Genomic DNA, 25204 nt, shown 5'->3' with positions numbered 1-25204 from the left:
GTCCTTGATTAGAAGCTGTAACATTTATCATTTGTCTACAACCTACTGTGTAAGTCATGAACCTCATCCTGGGACCTCTGTGATAATAGCTCTAGTCTCCTCAAATTTCATCTGTCATTGTGCAGAAAATCCTTTGAATTACAAAGCACAATGTAAATCCCCAAAGTAAATAACCTAATTTGAATTAATTTACAATTAAGCTGTTTATAGATAAGATTATTTTAAAGAAGTTTAAAAATAATGTTTAGAAATCAAATTTCTATTAAGAAACTTGTTAAAATATCAACAAATAATAGACTTTTGGGCGGACCACGGTGGCTCAGCAGGTAAGAGTGCTTGCCTGCCATACCTGAGGACCTGGGTTCGATTCCCGGTGCCTGCCCATGTAAAAAATAAATAAATAAAAATAAATAGACTTTTTAAGCCAAGGATTCAATAAATAAAATGTTTTACTGTGATTTCATTATTTCAGTCTAGTTACTGAATCACTACAGTAAATTATTGGTGAATCTTATTTTACTTAGTATTGCCTTGAAGAAAAATGTCATCTAGGTCATGCTACTTTCCCTTCATTGGGCCTGTTTCTTTTGCAAAATTGGAAATTCTAATTGTAGACCATTTCTTAGAAATTAGACATTTCTAATTTTAGATCATGTCTAAGACTCTTAGCTCTGAAATTTAACAATTATGTATAGTTAGGAGCCTGAAGAAAACTGCTTTCTGTTCAACTAGAATAGATATATAGGGAAGGAACGAGAAAGCTCATAGGCCCTCAGTCATTACAGATTTTCTTTACAGGTTATTAGAGGAGGAAAAAAGTAAAGAAAGACTTTTTAGAGGCATTCATGTAGATACCAGCAAGACATGGCATATGTAGTTTGTCAGGAAAAGAAATGTCTTATGATAATCTTAATTCAGCAAATAAAAGTTAAAGGATAAAAAACTGAGGGGAGGCTTCATGAGCCTGGAGAAATTACTTAGGTAATCTCATTCTAGTATAAATGCAGGGTTACTGTTTCTTTTCTTCATTTTTTTGCGGGAGTGGTGGTGGTGCATTGTCTTGGAATCAAACCCAGGTCTCCTGCATGTAAGGTGAGCATTCTACTACTAAACCACCTGTGCACCCAATTTCTTTTAAAAATGTGTGTGCTAAAATGATTGTTCTTAGACAGATTAGAAGGAAAGAAATCTGTGTTCTTCAGTGTATTATAGAATATTTTAAAAATCCAGTTATTGCAAGTATAAACTTAAAGTAAATATTGAAAGTGTTATAGTGAGTTCTGTTACTTACAATCAACCATTTATAAAATCTATTTGCGTATAGTTAATTCGGTGGAACAGTTTGCAACTTAGTTTGGTTCTTCCTCCTGAGTCTTTTTTACACTCTCTTAATTAAAAGCTTTTTAATAAGTAACTTAGAAGAAGGCTTCACCTAGTGAGATTTACTGTCATATTATTTGGGTGTGTGTTAAGAAAGTTGTTAAACAGGTAGAACTAACACGTCAGCTTGTTTTAGAGATTATAGATTTAAAGATTCTTTAGACCCCCCTGATAATGGCATATCTTTTTTTTTTTTAATTTTCAACCTTTAAAATGAACTCTAAAGTTCAGCAGAAGTTACTAATTATTTTATGTGGTTAATCAATACATTATCCAGAATTACATATCATGTAATGCTCACGAATGTTGAAACCAATTTGCAATACATGTATACTTTAAAAAGAATCAACGTGGTGTGTAAAATATTTTTTCCCTATAGAAACAAGTATAGTTTGGGTTTATAAGTTTGATCAGACATCTGATACCTAACATTTTGTGAAAGAAATCACAGACAATATATAATTAAATACATGTTTGCAGTGTAAAGCTTTCTACATTTATATTTCAAATAAGACAATATAGTAATCTACCACATAAAATATATTTAATATAATGTAGTATCATAAGGTACTGAAATTCCTGCCCATTTTTTTTTTTTAACCGCAGTAAGTTCAAATATTAACAAACACTAATCAGAACTGTGGTATTTAGAAAGACTTTGGGGAATACAGTTGTCGTGGGCATTTACTGTGAGCCCATTAGGCTAAAAGCTTCTGGAGAGCAAAGAAAATGTCTTTTATTTATTTCTGTCTCTGTAATACCTAGCATAGAGTTTAGTGCGTGAGTGCTCAGAAAATATTTATTGAATGAATACTGAGGGTTATTTCATGGCTCTCTTAACAATTACTTTAAAAATTACCTCTTCTAGTTCCTATTTTAGTTGCGTATTTTTTTGTAGGAAGCAGGTACATCATAGATTAATAGTTTATGCTATCTTCCAAAGACTTTTTTAAGGTGCTTTTCTCAACAGCACTAGTGGCTTCCCTTTATATGCTGAGATTTGCTTTAGAACACATAAATCATTGCAACATCCTTTTATTCCTCAGGAAGTTGTTATTGTGTTGGAAGTCTCATAATTTTTTGTCCAGATTCAGAGGTGTATATTCATCTTAATTTCACAAAATTGAACATTTTTATCTTAACCATTAAAACCTGCATTTGCCTTATGTAGTGGATTATGTTAATCACCAAAGCACTTTCGTATTCTTTTTCAGCTATTTCATGGTATCACATCTGGTGTGTGTCTTGTCAGGAGTTCTTGTGGGGAAATAGGTAGCTAATTCTAGTACTTTAAGGCAGTGTGCTTTTCCCCATTCAGTCGTCCTTCCAGGTATTCTGAATTGGGGGGCAGTGGGCTTCATTTATTTAAAATCTTGGGATCTTTCCTGAACACATGTAAAATAAACTGCTAATTATACAGAATTTGTAGACAATATAAACTATATTAGTTGGTGCTATCAGAAGGGACTTTAATGCAGAAAGTGAACAATGGCGTAGCGCTTAAGTAGGGTGGAATTGATCAATTTATTTGATCAGTTATGCCCTACTCCTCACATTATAGTAAGATGTTCTCAGTGCACAGTTCCAGGAGTTGCCATTCACATCATAAATTCTACAATCTGAGAAGCCCTACTGGGCAACCCTAGCTTTACAGTATTATTTTCCAGATTATAAAAGTGAAATATTTTCATTAAAAAAAAATTGGATAATCTCAGAAAGTATAAAAAACTGAAAATTTCCCATAATCCTACCACCTTGAGATAATCACAGGAAACATTTTGTTAATTTAAAGTGTGTTATATATGTGCATACACTCAGGGGGTATACATTTAATGACCGATTTTTCCGTTTCAACCCTTAAAATAGGTTCTGTCATATATGACATTTTATTGAAAGTAGGTAAAATTTGCATTCTGGTCTGGAGAATCTGAAAACAGTAACTTTTTTTCCTCTGCTTACTCTAGTTTCTTTAGTTACACTCACTTATCTCAGTGATTTTTGATCTAGACTCAGCTTTAGAGTCATTTGAGGAGTTTTTAAAAATGCTTGGTAGACTCCTATCCCCATAGATTTGGTTTTGATTGCTCTGGTGGGGGCCCAGCATAGATTTTTCTAAAAACCCTCCTTCCCCAGGTACTTATCTAATATGAGCTGGAGCTAAGAACTAGAATAAAGCTTGAAACTTGAGCATCATTTTCATTAATCCCTCTTTCAGTTTCCATATTGTTTTATATGATACTTAACAGTTTTCAAAAGACTTTCACATTGTTTGTTTGTCACAGCAATGCTGATGGTCAAATAGGACTGTTCATTTTATTGATAAAATGGAAAAGTAACCCATTAAGTTACATTAAGTTAACTTAACCCAGTTAAGTTTTTGCTTCTTAAAAAATTTCTTTTGTTAATAGATAGAGGCCAGGAATGTTTAATCTAGTTATCTTTAGATAGTTTGAGTTTTTTAAATATATACTTTTTTGTATTTTCCATATTTATTATAATGAATGTGAGTTGCTTTTATAATTTTTTTTTAAAAGAAAAGTGACCTATTAGATAATTGCCATGCTTAAGACAATGCACAAGGCCTCTTGAGAAAATGGTTCAGTAATAAAGAATCAGTTTAGTAGAGAGGCCAAAATACATATGCAAACAAGAAACACAAGGCATGTTTTTGTGATTAAGATATTACATGCAGTTGAGAAGAAGTTGTTGTTGAAAACATATTAATGTTGTTTTCTTTTGGAAAACAATCTGTGATCCGTGATCCCTCATTTGTAATTCTGAAATACAACAGGTTTTGAAACAAAGTTTTTTAAGTTTGGTGGTAAAAGTTAGACTACTTATATTCTTTCTCCCATTTGATGTGGCTGTTCAGTCATTTTATTACACAAGTATTTTTTTTAATTGTGAGATACTGTCCCAGAACCTACTGGGGAATTTAACTGAATGGAATATATACCATCTGTATTAGCTACAGTTCTCTAGAGAATCAGAATCAGCAGCAAATATTCATAGATACAAAATTTACAAAAAATGTCTTATGTAACCATGGTAGTGTAGAGTCTGAGGTCTGTAGGGCTGGCTGCAAACAGGTAACTCTGATGAAGATCCTCAAATGAACTTTCAGCAGAGGCTGGCTGGGCAACCCTGGGAATGTAAGGTTTCAAGGTCTGTAGGGCAGGCTGCAAGCTGGTAACCCTGATGAAGTTCCTCAATGAACTCTCAGGAGAGGCTGGCTGACAACTGTAGGAATGGAAGAGTCCAAAATCCATAGGGCAGGCTGTGAAGCTGATGACTGATGAAGGATCTGGATGAACTTCACAGGAGAGGTTTCCCAACTGAAGCAGGAAGAAAGACTGTCTCTTCTGAATCCTCCTTAAAAGCCTTCCAGTGATTAGATTAAGCACCACTCATCACAGCGCATTCCCCTTAGCTGATTACAAATGCAATCAGCTGTGGTTATAGCTGATATAATCATGATTTAAGTCCATGAATGACCTCATAGCAGCAGACAGGCCAGTGCTTGCCCAACCAGACCACCGGGTGCTGCTACCTGACCCACGTTGACACATGAACCTGACCATGACACCATCTAGCCCTTCTCAAATCTAGAAATTCTGAAATCTGAAATATGTCTAGCCCCCCAGGTGTCATTTAAGGATTTGTGGACTTATACAAACTTATGTTGCATAAATAAGGAGGCATTTCTAATGTCTTCTTCATTCAGTATATGTACTTTAACTTTGCCATTTTACTGTAGATTTAAAATCATGCCAAGAGCATTCCGGTATATTTTATATAATTTCAGAATATCCATATGTTACCACTATGATCGTTATAAGTTAATTTTCCTTCCATTTTAAAAAATTTAGTTACTCAGGCTATCTCTATTTCCCAATTTATTTTCTGGTTTTCTTCCTCAAAGCATTAAAGTTAGGCCTCAGATTGCAGTTTTTATTAAAATTTTAGTTAGCTCCCTCATCTGGTTCTGTAATTTTCCTTTAAGCCAGTTCATTTTTTTTGTGGTACATCCTAGATGCCCTGAAGGAGAAAGGAGGGGAAATTGATATTAGTTGACTTATTTGCTATAGGATCTTTAATAGTACAGGTTTAAATAGGATAGGGGTATAAGCAGTTAACTGGCTATGCAAAACTGTGCCTTAGGTGGTGTTGCCTATTAGAATTTAATGAGAGTTGTTACTTTTTATATGTGATGTCACAAAAATTAGAGTACTATAGATGTAGTTTGTGGCATCATTGAAATAGGAGTCTGTGGTTCTTACCCCCAGGATGGGGTTGCATGTGAAGCTAGTTGGGCATTTTGCAACAAAGGTTGGATAGTAATCAGTTTTGTTTACTGCTTGTGTTCAATCTAGAATTTAATCCATTACCAATCAGCAAGTATATAATGCTTGAGCACATGCTAATTATACAGTATTGTACAAGATCCTGGGCTGGGAAATGAGCAGTATAGATTTTTTGTAAATGTGAATTATACTTTGTATGGAAGAGGTAACAATTTTTTCAAAAATTACAGTGTAGTTTTTAATTCAACAAGTTTTAAAGAAGCCTACAGTAGCAGATTATAGGAGTAAAAGTTAGTGTAAAATTTCAGTTTTCTTAAATACTATGTACCTGTTGGGCTATTAAAACAGTTTCATCATGATAATGTTAGAAAATCTTGTTCTCATAGTTTTTATGTTTAAAAATTGACCACGTTAAATGCTCAGTGTTTTCCACTACTGTTAGAAACAATGTGGGATAGAAAAGAAACCTTTTTATGTACTCCAGGTCTCTGTGAATCTCACATTTTCAAATATTTTATAAATGTAGCTTTTGGAGCCACTTTACACTAAATGACAATATTTCAAACAACTGCTCATTGTGGCACTCAAAGATCTAATGGGTTTGTGGATTTTGAGGAATGCAAATGGACCAGGATTTAAATTGAAACATTGTCATACACTAGCTTTGTAATCTGATTAATTAATGACCTTGGTTTCCTCTTTTTTTTTTATTTCAGGAATTTATTTTATCTACTATTACTATAACTACCTGTAGTTTTGTTTTTACCTTTTTTCGTTGTAAAATGTAACATATATATATATACAAAGAAAAGACAGAAAAAAGCAATAATTTTCAAAGCACACTTCAACATCCTCTTCTTTTACTTGTGAAAAATAATGTATCTACAAAAAAGCAATAAATTTCATAGCACACCACAACAGTTACAGAACAGATTTCAGAGTTTGGTATGCGTTAGAGTTCCACAATTTTAGATTTTGTTATATTTTGTTTTGTTTTGTTTCCTAGCTGGTCCAAGACATTGGAGACTAAAAGAAATATCAATATAATGATTCAGCAGTCATACTCATTTGTTAAATCCTGTCTTCTGTGTTATAACTCTGCCTTCTCCTTTGATCTTTTGTCCAGTCTTTTGGGGTATTTGGTCTATGCCCATTCTTTTTTTATTTTTTTATTGTAAACAACAAACATATGAACATTTTTGACATACAAACATTCTTGACATGGTTACAGTCAGTGGCTCGCAATATCATCACATAGTTATGTATTCATCACCATGATCATTTTTTTGAACATTTGCATCTCTCCATCAAAAGAAAGAACTCATCAGACATTATGCCCATTCTTTTTCAAATTGGAAAGGGTTGTCAGTACCATGGGCTAGGGGGATCGAACTAGTTGATGTTCTGGAGAAGCTGGCCCCAGTGTGTTTCAGGACTTATTTGGCCTAGGAACCCATCTGGATGTTGTAGGTTTCTGGAAAGTAATCATAGTGCATGAAACTTTTGTAAAATCTCAGATGGAGCCCTAAGTATTCTTTAGGGTTGGTAGGAATGTTTTTGTTTGTTTTTGTTTTCTTTTAACATTTTTTATTGAAAAATCTTCACACACATACAGTCCATACATGGTTACAGTCAGTAGCTCACAATATTATCACATAGTTGTGTATTCATCAACATGATCATTTTTAGAATATTTGCATCATCTCAGAAAAGGAAAAAAAAAGAAAAACTCATACATACCATACCCCTTACCCTTCCCACTCATTGACCACTAGCATTTCAATCTACCCAATTTATTTTACCCCTTATCTCTCATTTTATTGTCTGGTTGATTGATTGATTGATTGATTACATGGGCAAGTACCAGGAATCAAACCTGGGTCTCCGGCATGGCTGGTGAGAATTCTACCATTGAGCCACTGTCGCAGCGCCCTCATTTATTTTTTAGCCATATTTTTTTATTCATTTGTTCATACCCCAGATAAAGGGAGCACCAGACATGAGGTTTTCACAGTCATACAGTCACATTGTAAAAGCTATATTGTTACACAGTCGTCTTCAAGAATCACAGCTATTGAAATACAGTTTAACAGTTTCAGGTACTTCCCTCCACCCACTCTGATATACCATAAACTAAAAAGGGATATCTGTATAATGCATAAGAATAACCTCCAGGATAACCTCTCGACTCTGTTTGAAATCTCTCAGCCACTGAAACTTTATTTTGTCTCATTTCTCTCTTAGGCCTTTTCATCTAGAAGTCTTTCTCAATCCCTTGATGCTGGGTCCCAGCTCATCCTTGTAGTTCTGTCCCATGTTGCCAGATTTACACCTCTGGGAGTCATGTCCCATGTATGGGGGAGGGCAGTGCGTTCACCTGCCTATTTGGCTTAGAAAGAGGCCACGTCTAAGCAACAAAAGAGATTCTCTGGGGGTGACTCCTAGGCCTGATTTTAAGTAGGCTTAGCCTACCCCAGAAGTTGACTTTGCAGTACTTTTTTATTCAGTGCCCAAATTACTCTGGGAAGTATCTGGGCATTATATTAAGCAATGCGGAATTACAAGCCCTCATTCCCATTCTAATCTCCCTGTTTTGGGGTTGTTGAAATGATCTATCCAGACAGGTTGGATGAGTTAGATTATGTGCTACAGAAAATTTAGCTTTTGGACAAAATAAAGTTCTCTTCCTTTGGTCTTATTGGGTAGTTCTAAAATACGATGTCCTCCTTACCCCTGTGTTCTGATTTACCTTAGTGTCAACCTGATCGACTTTGTTCTTATCTCTAATTGAAGACTGATCTCTTGGATCTTTACGTTTAACAGTTATATATGTTAATGCCGACTTTCAGAACTGCAGAATTCCTACTCTGAGTTTTAGGTGCCATGCAGGCATGCAGAGTTCCCAGGAAATACCAGGTTATACATATATAGCACAGCATCTCAAAATCTAGAGATTTATAGCTCCAGATTGAATGTGACTGCTACAATCTAGATCCCAATGTTCTAGAATTATTTTCTGGAAGAGACCATACAATATGTGCTATTTTGTTTCTGGCTTATTTTGCATCACATAATGTCCCCCACGTTCATTCACCTCATTGCATACCTCATGACTTCGCTCTTTTCTGTAGCTGCATCATAGCTGATCATATTTATATACCACAGTTCACCACTGTAGTTCTCAGATTATTTTTCATCCACCTCCATCTGTTGGACATCATGTATAATGTCCAAAGTCAACAATTCGTGTCTCTAATTACCTTCACTTAGTTGTACTGTCATCAACACTTTCAACTTTAGACAATTTTCATTGCTCCCAAGAGAAAAATAACTGATAAACATACCCTCACTAAATAGAAAATCCAAACCTCCCCTTGATTCTTGTCCTTACCCCCTATTATTTCCCCTTGATATTGCTGTTATTCTTGATGTTTTCCTATTAAACATAGCCCATAGCATGCAATAGCATTTTCCTCCTATACCCCAGTATTATACACTATTTGTACAAGATTCATTCCTTTGTAGTAGTTCATGCAAGAACCTATTTGTATTTGTAGTGTTAATCGGTGGAATACATGAATCTATATAACCCATTTCAGTCATGTTCACCTTCGATATGGTAGTACTGCTTAACAAACTGTGCTCACTTCTGTCCATTCCCTTACATTTAAATTCAACATCATTAGGTAACCATTCACCCATCTCTAGCTTCTGTGTATTTCTAGGTTTTCCTGTATTCTATATTATACGACTCTGAGTTTACCTTTATCGGGGCCATAAAAGGGAAATCATATAGTATCTATCTTTTTGTGTCTGGCTTATTTCACTCAACATTGTGTCCTCAAGGTTCATCCATGTTGTCCTATGCTTCAGGACCTCATTTCTCTTATTGCTGCATAATATTCCATCATGTATATATACTGCATTCTGTTTATCCACTCGTCTGTTGAGCACTTGGGTTGTTTCCATCTTTTGGCAATTGTGAATAACACTGCTTTGAACATTGGTATGCAAATGTCTGTTTCTATCACTTCTTGTTCTAGTTTGCTAGCTGCCGGAATGCAATGCACCAGAGACAGATTGGCTTTTAATAAAAGGGGATTTATTTTGTTAGTTCTTCAGAGGAAAGGCAGGTAACTTTCTTACGTGGGAAGGCTCAGGGTAACTCTGCTGGCCTTCTCTCTAGGCCTCTGGGTTCCAACAACTTTCCCTGGTGTGATTTCTTTCTGCATCTCCAAAGGCCTGGGCTGAGCTGTGAGTGCTGAGATGAGGTATGCCAAGCAGCTTGGGCTGTGCTACCTTGCTCTCTCTCATTTAAGCACCAGCCAATTAAGTCAAACGTCATTCATTGCAGCAGACACGCCTCCTAGCTGACTGCAAATATAATTAGCAACAGATGAGGTTCACGTACCATTGGTTCATGTCCATAGCAACAAAACTAGGGGCCTCTACCTGGCCAAGTTGACAACTGAATCTAAATACCACACTACTTTCAGCTCTTCTGGGTATGTATTGAGTAGTGATATTGCCGAATTTTAGGGCAGCTTGTTACCTAGTTTTCTTTTTTCCCAATTTAGTTTTATTATTTTAAGATTTTAAATTCTTTAGTGCATGATTTCATTTTATTTTGGCCATATAGCTATGCATTTATCATCACAATTGACTTTCTTTTCTGTAAAAAATAACATACATACAGAGAAGCAATAAATTTCAAAGCACATCTCAACAATTAGTTGTAGAACAGATTTCAGAGTTTGGTATGGGTTACAAGTCCACAAATTTAGTTTTTTTCTTCTAATTGCTCTCATACTGGAGATTAAAAGATGTCTATATAATAATTCAACAATCAAACTCATTTGTTAAACTCTACCTTCTCTGTATAACTCCACCATACCTTTAATCTTTCTCCCATTCTTTAGGGGTATTTGGGCTATGCCTATTCTAAGTTTTTCATGTTGGAAGGGGCTGTCAATAATATGTGATAAGGGGATGGAACTAGTTGATGTTCTGGAGAAGATGGAGGTTATAGGTTTCTGGAAAGTTAACCTAGTACATGGAACATTTGTAGACTCTTATATGTGGCCCTGTGTTCTGTAGGATTGGCATGGGTGGTTTTGGTTGGGGTTTGGCAAGTTATGATAGGTAGCAATGTCTCACTGAAGCTTGCATAAGAGTGACCTCCAGAGTAGCCTCTGAACTCTATTAGAACTCTTTCAGTCACTGATACCTTATTTGTTACACTTCTTTTCCCCCTTTTGGTCAGAATGTCATTGTTGGTCCCACAGTGCCAGGACTAGACTCATCCTCAGTCACCTCCCATATGCCTCCAGGGAGACTTTCACTCCAGGATATCATGTCCCACTTAAGGGGGAGGGCAGTGATTTCACTTGCAGAATTGGGTTTAGAGAGGGGGAGAGGCCACATCTAAGCAACAAAAGAGGTAATGCCAGAAGTAACTCTTAGGCATACCTATAGATAGGCTAGACTTCTCCGCTACATATATAAGCTTCACGAGAACAAGCCTCAAGATCAAGGGCTAGGCCTGTTGATTTGGGTGTCCCAATGCTTGACAAATTGTATCTGGGTTTTCCCCAGTGGTAAAGTTTAATAATTCCATTTATTTTTCTCCCATCATTCAAGGGACTTTGCCAGTATTTTTTTTTATTATTAATTAAAAAAAATTAGCAAAACATTTAGAAATCATTCCATTCTACATGTACAATCAGTAATTCTTGATATCATCACATAGTTGCATATTCATCATTTCTTAGTACATTTGCATCGATTTAGAAAAAGAAATAAAAAGACAACAGAATAAGAATTAAAACGATAATAGAGAGAGAAAAAAAAACCTATACCTCACATGCAGCTTCATTCAATGTTTTAACATAATTGCATTACAATTAGGTAGTATTGTGCTGTCCATTTCTGAGTTTTTATATCCAGTCCTGTTGCACAGTCTGTATCCCTTCAGCTTCAATTACCCCTTCTCTCTTTTTTTTTTTAATTAACGGAAAAAAAGAAATTAACCCAACATTTAGAAATCATACCATTCTACATGTGCAATCATTAATTCTTAACATCATCACATAGATGCATGATCATCATTTCTTAGTACATTTGCATCGGTTTAGAAGAACTAGCAACACAACCGAAAAAGATATAGAATGTTAATATAGAGAAAAAAATAAAAGTAATAATAGTAAAAACAAAACAAAACAAAACAAAAACCTATAGCTCAGATGCAGTTTCATTCAGTGTTTTAACATGATTACTTTACAATTAGGTATTATCGTGCTGTCCATTTTTGAGTTTTTGTATCTAGTCCTGTTGCACAGTCTGTACCCCTTCAGCTCCAATTGCCCATTAGCTTACCCTGTTTCTACCTCCTGCTGGACTCTGTTACCAATGACATATTCCAAATTTATTCTCGAATGTCTGTTCACATCAGTGGGACCATACAGTATTTGTCCTTTAGTTTTTGGCTAGACTCACTCAGCATAATGTTCTCTAGGTCCATCCATGTTATTACATGCTTCATAAGTTTATCCTGTCTTAAAGCTGCATAATATTCCATTGTATGTATATACCACAGTTTGTTTAGCCACTCTTCTGTTGATGGAGATTTCGGCTGTTTCCATCTCTTTGCAATTGTAAATAACGCTGCTATAAACATTGGTGTGCAAATGTCCGTTTGTGTCTTTGCCCTTAAGTCCTTTGAGTAGATTCCCAGCAATGGTATTGCTGGGTCGTATGGCAATTCTATATTCAGCTTTTTGAGGAACCGCCAAACTGCCTTCCACAGTGGTTGCACCATTTGACATTCCCACCAACAGTGGATAAGTGTGCCTCTTTCTCCGCATCCTCTCCAGCACTTGTCATTTTCTGTTTTGTTGATAATGGCCATTCTGGTGGGTGTGAGATGATATCTCATTGTGGTTTTGATTTGCATTTCTCTAATGGCCAGGGACATTGAGCATCTCTTCATGTGCCTTTTGGCCATTTGTATTTCCTCTTCTGGTAGGTGTCTGTTCAAGTCTTTTTCCCATTTTGCAATTGGGTTGGCTGTCTTTTTGTTGTTGAGTTGAACAATCTCTTTATAAATTCTGGATACTAGACCTTTATCTGATATGTCATTTCCAAATATTGTCTCCCATTGTGAAGGCTGTCTTTCTACTTTCTTGATGAAGTTCTTTGATGCACAAAAGTGTTTAATTTTGAGGAGCTCCCATTTATTTATTTCCTTCTTCAGTGTTCTTGCTTTAGGTTTAAGGTCCATAAAACCGCCTCCAGTTGTAAGATTCATAAGATATCTCCCAACATTTTCCTCTAACTGTTTTATGGTCTTAGACCTAATGTTTAGATCTTTGATCCATTTTGAGTTAACTTTTGTATAGGGTGTGAGACATGGGTCTTTTTGCCAGTATTTTTGATTATCTGCTTAATATACTCTGGGATTTATCCAAGCATTACATTAAGGTATACAGGATTAAAGGCTCTCATTCTTATTCTGGGCTCCCTGTGTTTGAATGGTTTAAATGATTTATCTGGACAGGTTGAATTAGATTATGTGCAGTAGAAAATTTAGGTTCTGGACAAAATAAACCTTTCTTCCTGTGGTCTCAAAGAGTAGATGAGATTCTAAAATACAGTATCTTCTTTACCCTGTGTTCTGAATTACCTTAATTCCGACCTGGTTGGCTTCGTTCTTATACCCGGTTATATATCTGTAAAAACAAAATCCATAAGTAACAACTATAACTCTAGAATAAATGTGACTGCTATAAGAATTTACAATCTAGGCCCCTGTTTTCTTATGAATATTTTTTAAATGTGGTACTACAATATTTGCTCTTTTGTTTCTGGCTTATTTTGCCACACCATGTCCCACAGGTTTATTCATTATGTTGCATGCCTCAGAAATTTAGTTTTGTAAGAAACTGCCACACTTTTTTGTAGCGGCTGTAGCATTATACATTCCCACCAGCAATTCATAAATATCCAATTTCCCCACATCCTCTTCAACTTTTGTGAGGTGGTATCTCATTGTAGTCTTGATTGGCATTTCCCTGATAGCTAATAGCATCTCTTCATATGCTTTTTAACCATCTGTATTTGCTCTTCAGAAAAATTCATATGTTTAGCTCATTTTATAATTGAGTTTTTTGTTGTTGTTGTTGTGGTTTCCTCTGTAGTGAAATAACATAGTAGTTTCAGAGTAATTATGTGGATATAATACGTTAATGTATACAAAGCACTTATCCTAGTGCCTGGCCTGTAGAAGCCACTTACACAGTGGTAATGACTGCTGGTATTTTGTTGCTACAGTTTGATTTTCTTGTAAGTAGACTAAAGCAAGCGAAATTCACTATGGAGTGTGTATAGTATGCATAGTTTTGTCATTATGCTGAAGGCTGCCATTTCATAGATAAGATCTTTGAATTGAGTTCATTAATTAGTCTTTACCAGAATAAGTCTTTTAAGTAGGACATAATAAAATGTAGTGGAAAGAATTTAGGATGGGAAACGGGAAACCTTGGCTTCCAATTCTGACAGTTTACTACCCTTAGCCTTAGGCAGGCTCTTTAACCTCCTAGGCTTATTGTGATAACCTGTCCTATGTACAGCTGGTTGCTTGGAAAAATGAATTGAACTTAAAAAAAAAAAAAAGCGCTTTGCAAATCGTGGTTTATAATTGTAAGGAGAAGAAAAAAACCGTGAATGATCTACGAAAGTTTCCCCTCAAATGCTACTCTTTAGACTTTGTGGTGATGGGAGTCCTATGTTTTTTTAAAAGCTTTTTTTCCCCGGTATGTAGCCTCGTTTAAGTTTTTTTATCATGAAATTTTCTCTCTAAATGAGATGAAAAATTGAGTGAGTTCTTTGTCCTCTGGTACTGTTATTTTTTTCAGAAAAGAAACATCTCTACTTTTTTTCTTCCTTTAATAGATTAATATGCAGTATACTTTCTTAGTGGTTGCCCATTATTAGTAACTCTAATTTTGGACTTTAGAATAAAAGAATTAGATAGGCTTTTTTTTGATATGCAAAATTCTCATATACAAGTTAAATTTGGTAGCAAAGAGGATGATAACAATAATTGTAAATTTAGAGAGATACAAAGATTTTACTTAGAAAGGCATAACAAATTTAAAAATTACGTTTTCTGTGAAATGCAAACACCAATATTTCAAATAAGAAGCACACTCCACTCTAAAATATGATCCTATTTAACATTCATTTCTCATTTCATTCTCACACACCCCTGGGGATGGGGTTATGGAAAGTGGTCTGAGACTGCTTGGTAAAAGGAAAATCTCAGTTCTTAATCTTGTTTTTCACCTGCCTAGATGAACCAGTATCTTGTTCCCCTTTTATTACTTATTCTCAAGAAGGAGTTAAGTGAAAGAGGTTTGAATTGGGAGTAGATAAAAGATAGCAGCCGGTGAGGAGACTAGGAAAAGAAAGGTGTCCAAGTTCTTTTGCAGTTACCACAACAGCCAAACCCTCTACCTTGCAGCGTAACTGAAGTTGAAGGTATTGTAACGAATGTCAGTATTAGGCAAAAGAGAAAAGTAAAGTTGATTAGGTGGCCTCATGAAAGAACATTCTTTATTGAAAAGAAATGAAGCTTTAAAAATACTAAAGTTCCAGCAGCTGTGTTTTTTTACAGTATTTCTGGTATATTATGGACTAAGTAGGGCTTTGTGGACTACTTTGAAAACATAAATGTTTAGCATTGATCCTGTGAAAACTTTGTGATGCAGAAAACATTTTTAAAGTTCCAGCCATCAATTTGCAGAGTTTTGAAGGTGACAGTTGGGGCAAGGGATACCTGTAGTCTTTCTGGAAACTATTAACAGTTTTCGATCTGAAGTTATTTCTACTTAAGTTTTTAGTTTAGTTATTATTTTAAGTGTCCTAAGTGTGCCTTGTACAATTTAGACTTATTGAAGAAATACAAAATAAGCATAAAAGCAGTCACTGTACTTAAGAAATACCTTTTCTTCATGGGCAGGCAAGATGTACTTAACAATTAGAGTACAAGGCAGCATATAGTCAATTGATGGATTGTAAGTTGTAGATAACAACATGAGAATTTTATTTCATTGTAAAGGAGAACTCAGTGAAAGCTTCGTGTGGAATATGGATTTTTAATTACGCAATCAGATGCCTAGTTAAATACACAGTAGCATACCATTGAAAGGTGCTGTTCTTCTGGGAGAACTAAAGATAGTGAATTCGAGTAGTGTGAAGAAAAATATATGTTGTTAGTTAAAATGATGGGTTCATTTGTAGCATTAGTTTTTTTTTTTGCATAGCTTATGTTAGTGAAACAGCGTGACATTATTAGTAAAGTTTTTTTCATTTGTTTGGGGCAGCTGTGATCTGGTTTATAAGCTGTTGGCTTTAGCTTTGTCATGATTTGGGAGTGGAGAGTGATACTGCAGGGTAAACTTCTGAATAGTTCTGAATAGTTTTTTGGTTTTTTTTTTTGCTTTTAAAGTAATAAAATACTGGTTGTTAGCCCATTTTCCTTCTTTCGCAGGTAAAAAACAAGAATCAGATGAGTTGAGTGGAGATGCTTCTGTGGAAGATGATGCTTTTGTCAAGGTAAAGTGTTAACTACTCAGGTTAAGGTGTTTATTTTGAGCCTAGTATTTTGCTTGATAGAAATAGACGCTAAAGTACGTAGGTAAAATGAGATACTATTATTTTCAATTTCGGGTAAAATAAGATACTATTATCTTATTTTCAATTTCATAAACTCAAAATTCAGAAATATAATAACTTTGTTTTTAGTTAAATCAGACATAAAACTTTTTAAAAACAGCAGTCTTTTGTCCCTACTTTTTATGTAGAAATCTGAGGTATAGGGGTCAAAGGAGTAGTTACAGGACATTTAATATATTAGTTCCTGGACAAGGTACTGCACTGGAGGATATTGGTAATTGTATTTCTCTGCCTGATTACATTTAGCTTTCATATATAATATTCAGAGCTTAGATTAAAATAGTTTTTAAAATGGAGAGAGAAAATTGTTGATACATTATATTTTGGAAGAATCAAAGTAAGGAAGTAGCCTGGCCCTTTAATGATGAATAAGCCAGGTTGTTTTTGGAAAAAAAGAAATGTACTTCAGAACTGACAGGCCAGAATAATACAGTATGTACTTTTAACAGTTTTATTCACACTATAAAATCCAACCTAAGTGGACACTCAGTGGTGTATAATCATATTGTTATGCATTCACCACCGCAATCTATATGAGAACATTTCCATATCTTCCGAAAAGAAAGAAAAAATCCTATATGCCTTCCTTATATTCCCCTATTATTGAACTTTAGCCTTAGTATAGTGCTTTTATTACAGTTAATGAACAAGTATTACATTGTTACTGTTAACCATAGACCTCAGTTTGCATTAACTGCTTTTTTCCCCATATGCCTCTCCATTATGAGCACATTGTAATTAATAGTGGCATACATTTGTTCTAGTTCATGTAAATCTTATATTTGAAAAATATAGTATGTACTTTTAATTAGGTGTTGGCAGTTCTGTATACTATAGATAAGGAGCATGTTACCTTTAATTCTAGTTTTTTATGTTTGTGTTGATTTTAATGAAAATGATTTACTACTTACTGATCTTTAGGTCTTAAGAATGGTGACATTTGCAGGAATTATTTAATGAGCATAGTACCTCATGCATTATGTACATTTATACCCCATATATTTCTTTTCTGTGTACAATTAACGTATATTGTTATAACATTTCTGAATGTCTGCATGCTTCACCACTAAGTCAGCTCATCTTCATTTACCTTCCCATTTATCCTACATCCTGTCCTTCCTACCCTCCCTACACTACACATACACACCTTCACACTTTGTACCTTGCACTTTGAGGACAGGCATGGAGAGAAAGAAGTTTGTGGTTGAGAAGTTAACCCTGAAATCAAATAATTTTAGAAAGTATTTACCCAGGACTCATTTAAATTGGTGATTGAATGTTGTAATCAGCTTTCATTGGAGCATTTAAGGACTTTGCAGTTTCAGTATTCTGTTATCTTTGTGAAATGCTTTGTATTAGGTATGTTCTTTGTTCTTATTTTCTTCAGTTGTCTTCACTAGTAAGTGTATGATTAGACAAAAATTACCCACCAGCTGGAAAAAGTGTGACAGTTAAAATAAAACACAGGAAAACTTTTGTCAAGTGTTTACCTTTCTTTCAGCTCTGAAGTTCATGAAAATCTTTGGTCATATGAAAAGTTACCAGGAGATATATGTTCCATTCAGAAGAAGAATAATGCTGTCTCTTAGATGTGCTTTAAAAGATAGCTTTGTATTATAATTAAATGACCAACTATCTGGTCATGTCTAGAAAAGCGAGAGTTGTTTGGCTTTTTTTATACCCTATTTGAATGTGTTGCTCTTTTCTTATTTGGTTTTTTCTTTATATATTTTCTTCTTTTTCTTTTTACTTACTTTGAAAGTCTGTCAGCATTTGTAATGTATTTGATGGAGATTAAGTGAATATATTTCCCTTGTCTCCAGACTTGATAATTTTGAAATTTATTTAGTAGTGGGTAGGTATTGTCACTATTGCTTATGTATCTGAATAATAAAGGAATTGCTTCCATGGGTTAAGGGAGGAGAATGGTCAAAGCTAGCACTTCAAAATAGGTTGTTTTGTCCGTAATGAATTCCCTTGATAATGATGATGATGATGATTTTGCACCTGTTCTTCTACCATCTTAGAACCATTTGCTCCATTTACACTCCCTGATACCTCCCCACTCACGCTGTGGTGAGGTTGGTCAAACCTACCTTTCCAAAGATGCTCTGCTCCCTCCTGCCCTCCACATTCCAAAACAGCCATATTCTTCTCTGTTGCCCACCACCTCCCTCAGTAGAAACTTCTGTTCTCGGTACAGTTGAGTTATGAAAATTAATAGTCATAATTTTGCCCTTTTCCCCTTTTAACCCACGGGCCTTTTCTTGAAACTACTAGATGTACTATAAGAATAAGGAAGAAGGAAGGAATGTTCATCCCTTTCTCTACAGTTAATCAAGAAGGAAATAAGCAGATTACTGTTTTTGTTTGTTTCCACTGAAATACCATGTATCCAGAAACTTTGAAGGAGAAACAGACCTTTTGTCATTCCCAGAGCCAGTTGTAACCCATATTTCCCTGCCTAATTGGCATTGTGGCACAGTAATAGATTTCAAACCCAATAACTTTAAATTCTTTGCGTATTTTTCAAGAACAAACATTGGTTCAGCATTTGGGAATTCCCTATATTTAGAAATAACCTATAATAAGATTTCTAGGTTCTTTGAAGTTAATTCAGACTAGGACATGTGGAGAAGTTGAGACATTTCTGTGAATCTGTATGTTCTGGCCAGCACCTAGAATGTGACTTTGTAAATTTTAGATGGCTAGAAGTTGAGAGCACCTCTAATAACTATTCAGTGTGTGTATTTCATTGTGAGACTCGGGAACTCAAATGTCTGGTTTGATGACTTTTGTGTTGGACCTTTTCTGTTTCTAAAGGCACAGTTAATAAGTAAGGTAAAATTATTGAACTTTGGCTATGGGAATTATATTAAAATATAATAAAATTTAAAACATTTAGAGATATAAATGACCAAAAATGTTTGGTGGATAGCCTACTCTATTTTTCCTCTAGTTGTACCAAATTTTCTTACCATTAAAAGGACTGTGAATTGGAGAATCAAGACGCACACGAACAAGATGGAAATGATGAACTGAAGGACTCTGAAGAATTTGGCGAAAATGAAGAAGAGAATGTGCATTCCAAGGAGTTATTTTCTGCTGAAGAGAGCAAGAGAGCTCATGAATTAATAGAGGCAGAAGCAGTAGAAGATATAGAAAAAGAGGACATCGAAAGTCAGGTCTTTAGCCAGTTTTCTAAAACATGACTCAGATAAATCAAGTTTTTAAATATTAAGTATCATTTTCTAGTGCGATTTTGAAGCCTCAGGCTTTGTTTGTTTGTTAACATTTTTTTCAAGTTATTTACCACTCGCCCTGAATCCTACCACTTCAGGCAGTCATTTTAAATTTTTTTCCTTCAGTTCCACATATATATATATATATAGTAATTATCAGACTATAAATTGCTATTTATTCTATATTCTGTTTTCATATAGCGTATCATAATAGCTTTATAATTTCTTGTGTGTTATACCGTTATTTATTTGATTGCTTTCTTTGTGTCTAATAGCTAGTCCTTTGTTTTGGACTTTTTAAATTTTTTTCTACTCCATTATGAGTGAGTATACTAATTTCACTCTGATCTTGCCAGTATTACCTGGTGGTAGGTTTTGTTTTTCATTTTGCTGCTTTGGTATGTATAAATTATTACTTTAATTGGCATTTTTTGTTATCAAGGATGGGAAATTGCTTATTAAAGTTTAATTTTAAAGCGTATAGTTTTTCAAATATTTTCTTTGAATGAAATACATCATTTGTCCTGCTTTGTAGTACTTTAATACATCCTAAGAAAATTAATGAAGTAGGGAGTCAGTGCTGTTGCATTATTCATGCTTGAAACACTTTCCTCTTCTATATAGCCTAGTAAATGAGGACCTAAAGAAAGATGTTTCTGATTCTCTACCAATGTGACTAATTTTTTCATAAAGGATATAGTCTGAATTATTAAGTTTTGATTTAGTACCACAGTACCATAGACACTGTACAGAACACAAGGCAAATCATAATCCTATATAAGCATAAAGCATTCTCATGTTACCCAGATGTTTTGTAAAGCAAAGCTATTGTATACCCTTTTACTTAGGAAATTGAAGCTCAAGAAGGTGAAGATGATACCTTTCTAACAGCCCAAGTAAGTTCACATTTAGTCCTATAAATTTGATATTGTGGGTGGAAGGGCTTGGAAAAAGAATCTTATTTCTACTTCATAGTTCTTTAATTCAGAAAACTGCCTTTGATTTATTAGAGTTATTAATGTGGTATGTACAAAATACTTAGACTCTTGGCAGCCAGAATTTCTGTTCATAGAAAGGTAATTGTGAAATGAAGTTCCTGTCATTTCCAGAAGAAAAATAAAAAATTCTTCCTTTCTGTGAAACATAATTTTGGTTACTAGTCTTTTGAGAAGCCTACTCTTTTTTTATTTTATTTTTTATATCATTTTGGTGTAAAATAAAACATTTAAAAGTACTGATACCCTTTTTAAAGCTTTATGTAAGATTTCATTAATTTAACATTCCTAGGATGGTCATACTATACAAAATGGTAAAAGAAATTTCTATTCTAGAAATTTTTATGTATATGTATGTATGTGTGTGTAGAAAATGGCTTCTCTTCAGAATATGTGATATACAGAGTGTACGTTTTTAACCATAATTTACAGATGCTGTAAATGAACATTCCTAACTCAGTCTCTACGGTGTTCTTTTTTTAAAAAAGTTGTCTCTTTTTCTCAAACTGTTCCCAAGAATGCTTTGTTCGTTTGCCCTCTTTAAAGTGTGCGTTTTCAAATACATCAAGGGGGTGCCTATGTCTATTTCCTAGATTGAGAAAAAAATAATGATTAGATATATTATTTCCTCTCTAGTATTAACCAGAAAGTATACCAAGGAGGTCACATTCATAAGACTGCTTAGCTGATTGCCTCTGCTCTGGTAATGCTTTTTTTGCCTCAGCTTTCTTGCCTTTGAAATGCTGATGAGCCACAAATGTTGGTGAGAGTGTGTGTTGACGCTCTGTGTTATTGTGATGGAGTAATTGCATTTCTGAAACTGTTTCTGGTCATTTGGAATATTCAGGAAGGAAATGTTAGAATGGCTAAAATCAGTAGACCAGCTCCCCATCCCGTCCTCAATTACATTCATTTTTCCATGATAAAAGAACAGTTGGAGAAGATTGACTGTCAAATTAGGGGAATACCTCATCTCTGAGTTCCAGAAAGAGGGAGTTGAGCCCTTTCTGCTGTTTCTTTTGCAGTTAGCCTCTTTTTTTTTTTTTTTTTTCACATGGGTAGGCACCCGGAAACGAACCCGGGTCCTCTGGCATGGCACGCAAGCATTCTTGCCTGCTGAACCACCGTGGCCCTGCAGTTAGCCTTTTAAAGTCTATCAAGTACCATCCCTGCAGTTATGCAGGTTGAGTTATGTGAAGGCACCGTATTTAATGGTTCCTGTTCACTAATAGACTTATTATAAAAAATTTTTGAAAGATGAAAGTAAAATGTCTTAAAGAGAGTTTACCTTTTTCTAATGTCCGCAAAAACATTTTTATGGGCTAGTGTTTACTTTGCTCCCATCCCATCCTAATGGTGAAAGAACAGTTGTGTTTATTTGTCATAAGGGACAAGATTTTGCCATATTGTATCAAAAGATAGATAGATTTCATCTTTAGAGAAATTGTTCTTTGAAAGGACTTTTTCCCTTTTCTAAATGTGGGTGGAGCATCTAGAAATATAGAAATATGTATCAAGGTCCCATCATGATTAATGCTTCTAAACATGTTTAATGAATATATTCTATGGAGTATAATTCTCACCCAGCTTTAGCTGCTGTCATGGCCTGTCTTGTTTCAGCTATACCTCCAGTCACCTTCCTCCTTCTGTATTATTGCTTAAAACATTTTTTATTGCTAGATATGATACACATAGGAAGAAAAGAAAGAAAAAGCAATGATTTTCAAAGTACACTTCACCAAGTAGTTATAGAACAGATTTCAGTTTGTTATGGGTTACCGTTCCCCTATTACCGATATCCTTCTAGCTGTTCCAACACACTGGAATCTAGAAGAAATATATATATTTTTATTTTTTGTGAAAAATAGCATATATACAGAAAAGCAATATATTTCAAAGCGCATCTCAGCAATTACTTATACAACAGATTTCAGAGTTTGGTTTGGGATACAATTCCGTAATTTTAGGTTTTTACATCTAGCTGCTCCAAGATACTAAAAGAAATATCAATATAATGATTCAGCACTCATACTCATTTGGTAAACCTATCTTCTATGTATTACTCCACCATCACCCTTGATCTTTCTTCCACTCTTTAGGGGCTATTTGGGCTATGTCCATTCTGATTTCTTCAGGTTGGAAGGGGCTGACGATTATATGGAATAGGGGGATGGAACTAGTTGATATTCTGGAGCAGCTGACCCTTCTGCGTTTCAGGACTTACCTCGTCCAGGGGGGACCCATCTGGAGGTTGGAAGTTTCTGGAAAGGTAGCCTAGTGCATGGAACCTTTGTAGACACTTAAATAATGCTCTTGGCATTCTTTAGGATTGGCAGGAATGGTTTTGGTTGGGGTTTGGCCTTGCTTTCATTTTGAACTCTTGGATTTAAGTATATTTAATGCATTTCACTCTGTTGTCTGTTGCAGTTATTATCCTTATTAATGTTTAAATTTTCCCATATTTATCTAGTGAGAGCCTCTTAAAGTTGGCTCTTGAGTCCTTTCAACATGACTCTGATAGTCTTTGATAACTTACTTGCTTTCTGGTTTGTAAAGATATTCCATTTCCTGTTCTATACCTGTAATCAGCTATTTCTCTTAATGGTAAATTGTATTTCAAGACAACAATCTGGGTGCTAGAGGTGCTCATTGCTATTTGGTTGGTCATTGTTTCTAGGCTTTTCAGTGTACAGTGTTAAGGAATGTATTTTGTTTGGTTTTTTATTTCACTTTTAAGATAGACTAGATTTCAAGTTCATACTGATTTCCAAATTAGTTCATACTGATTTCTAAATTAATCATTGCCCTTATTTTCCAATATACATACAACACTCTTAGAATAATATCAATAGCATTACCAATATGACTGCTGAAAATAAGATTTTTTTTTTCAGTTTTTTGTTCCAAGCATATACTCCTAAGGGATTAACAGATTGCTGTTTTTGGGATTTCAGGTGTTTGGTTATGATACCACCGAGTTACATATTTAGGTTCATTTGCTTCATAATACTTTCAATATTTAGATATTGCTTTTCAAAATTTAGTCTGCAGCCTCTTGCAAGTTTCTAATTATTTCAAAATAAAAAGTTCAAAACTTTTAACCTAATTTTATAATTATTTAAAATACTTGCATGGTTTTAGCGTTACAGCTATCTGACAAGATAGATTCAAAAAAGACACCTGTAGCCAGTTCCCTGCCATCCCCCTATTTTAAATTCGTGATTTAGCCTTTCATTACTTTTGTAAAAATGTAAAAAAAAAAAAGCAATATATTTGTGTAAGGATATATCTATTTAAATCCAGTTCTTAAGCTTCAACTTGAAGTTTAAATCTTAGCCTCTAGGCAGTTTTTTATAACAGATAGAATTTGGTTCAAATTCTGCTTGTATAAGATCTAACACTGTGGCCTTGGGTAGGTTCCCTTAGTCAATTTCCATGTCTATAAAATGAGCAAATTCTGCCCTTCTTGCGTTCTGAGGATTAAGCATAGATCTTGGTATATAGTACCAGTGCAGTGAGTGGTTGTTTGTAATATTGTTTTACAAGCTTGAAATTACTGTTTGAGTATTTTCTGAAAATTTTTGTTTAGAATGTTCTCATTTATAATGCTTTACTTTTAAAAAATTTCTTCTAGTCTCAAAAATTCCTTCAATCTTGTGGGATCATACCATCCATGTTCCTTTTTCTATTTGCCTTTGCCCTGATGTTTCACTAACCTAAAGGACTTTACCCTTTTTTGACATAAGAAATCTATGTAACTCTCAAAATGAAACATATCCTTATCTCCTCCATGGAGCTTTCTCTGATATATCTGTCTTATGTAGTGCTTTACTGTTTACAGACTACTTTTTCCATTTGGTATATCTTTGGTATATACTGTGTAGGTCGCATGTTACTCTGTTTTATAAGTAAAATTCACTTAGATGAATACCATATAACTGCAACGTAAAACTGTTTCAGTGATAAACACCTCGGTCTTGTAATGTCTCATCTGATAATCTTCTCACTAAATAACAGTACACTACTAATTCTATGAATCCCTTATACTGTGCTGCCAGTTAAGCCCTTCAGATACATAAAACAAGCAGCTAGTTCAACCCCTAAAGACTGCAGTGTGTTATACTACATTCGTTTATTAAATTCACTTGACAAAAATTTACGTGCCAGATAGTATATTTTCCACAGTGTTTAGCATGTTGCCAGATATGAGATCAACCTAGTAGAATGGGTATGTAGTAAACACCTGGTTAACTGAAAAGGAAGTTCTAGGCTTGTCTTTGTTTCCTACTAGTCATTGCTCCTAGGATGAAATAGAGGAGCTTTGTATATGACTTTTGTCATTTGATTGAGTATTATAGATCCCACTACAAAGATAAAAAAACAAACAAATGAAAATGAGCACCTTCCTTATAGATATTGATTATTTGCTTTTTCATATTGAAGTATTATATGCTTTCAAGATAAACTTTAAAGTGGTTGATTTGAAAGGCTGCTTTACATTTATTTACTCTATTCCTCATTCTGAAAAAAATCTGTTTTCAGTGGTGGA

The 25204-nt window shown here is 34.6% G+C and overlaps 1 protein-coding gene across 6 annotated transcripts in view; it reads left to right on the top strand.

Moving 5' to 3' along the window:
- Positions 1–25204, top strand: part of SLTM (SAFB like transcription modulator) — a 64357-nt gene that overhangs the window by 3109 nt on the left and 36044 nt on the right. For 4 of the 6 annotated variants that reach the window (XM_077128039.1, XM_077128040.1, XM_077128038.1 and 1 more), the window contains exons 3-5: positions 16234–16298; positions 19406–19603; positions 20509–20556. In XM_077128039.1, the coding sequence (XP_076984154.1) occupies positions 16234–16298; positions 19406–19603; positions 20509–20556 (311 nt within the window). The remainder of the gene's footprint in view (positions 1–16233; positions 16299–19405; positions 19604–20508; positions 20557–25204) is intronic. The other 2 variants (XM_077128042.1, XM_077128041.1) reach the window with 1 other exon arrangement.

The sequence above is a fragment of the Tamandua tetradactyla genome, chromosome 14 (genome assembly GCF_023851605.1).
Source record: "Tamandua tetradactyla isolate mTamTet1 chromosome 14, mTamTet1.pri, whole genome shotgun sequence".
NCBI classification, from domain to species: domain Eukaryota; kingdom Metazoa; phylum Chordata; class Mammalia; order Pilosa; family Myrmecophagidae; genus Tamandua; species Tamandua tetradactyla.
Note: the sequence above shows the minus strand (reverse complement) of the source record. Positions and strands in the feature narration are given on the sequence as shown.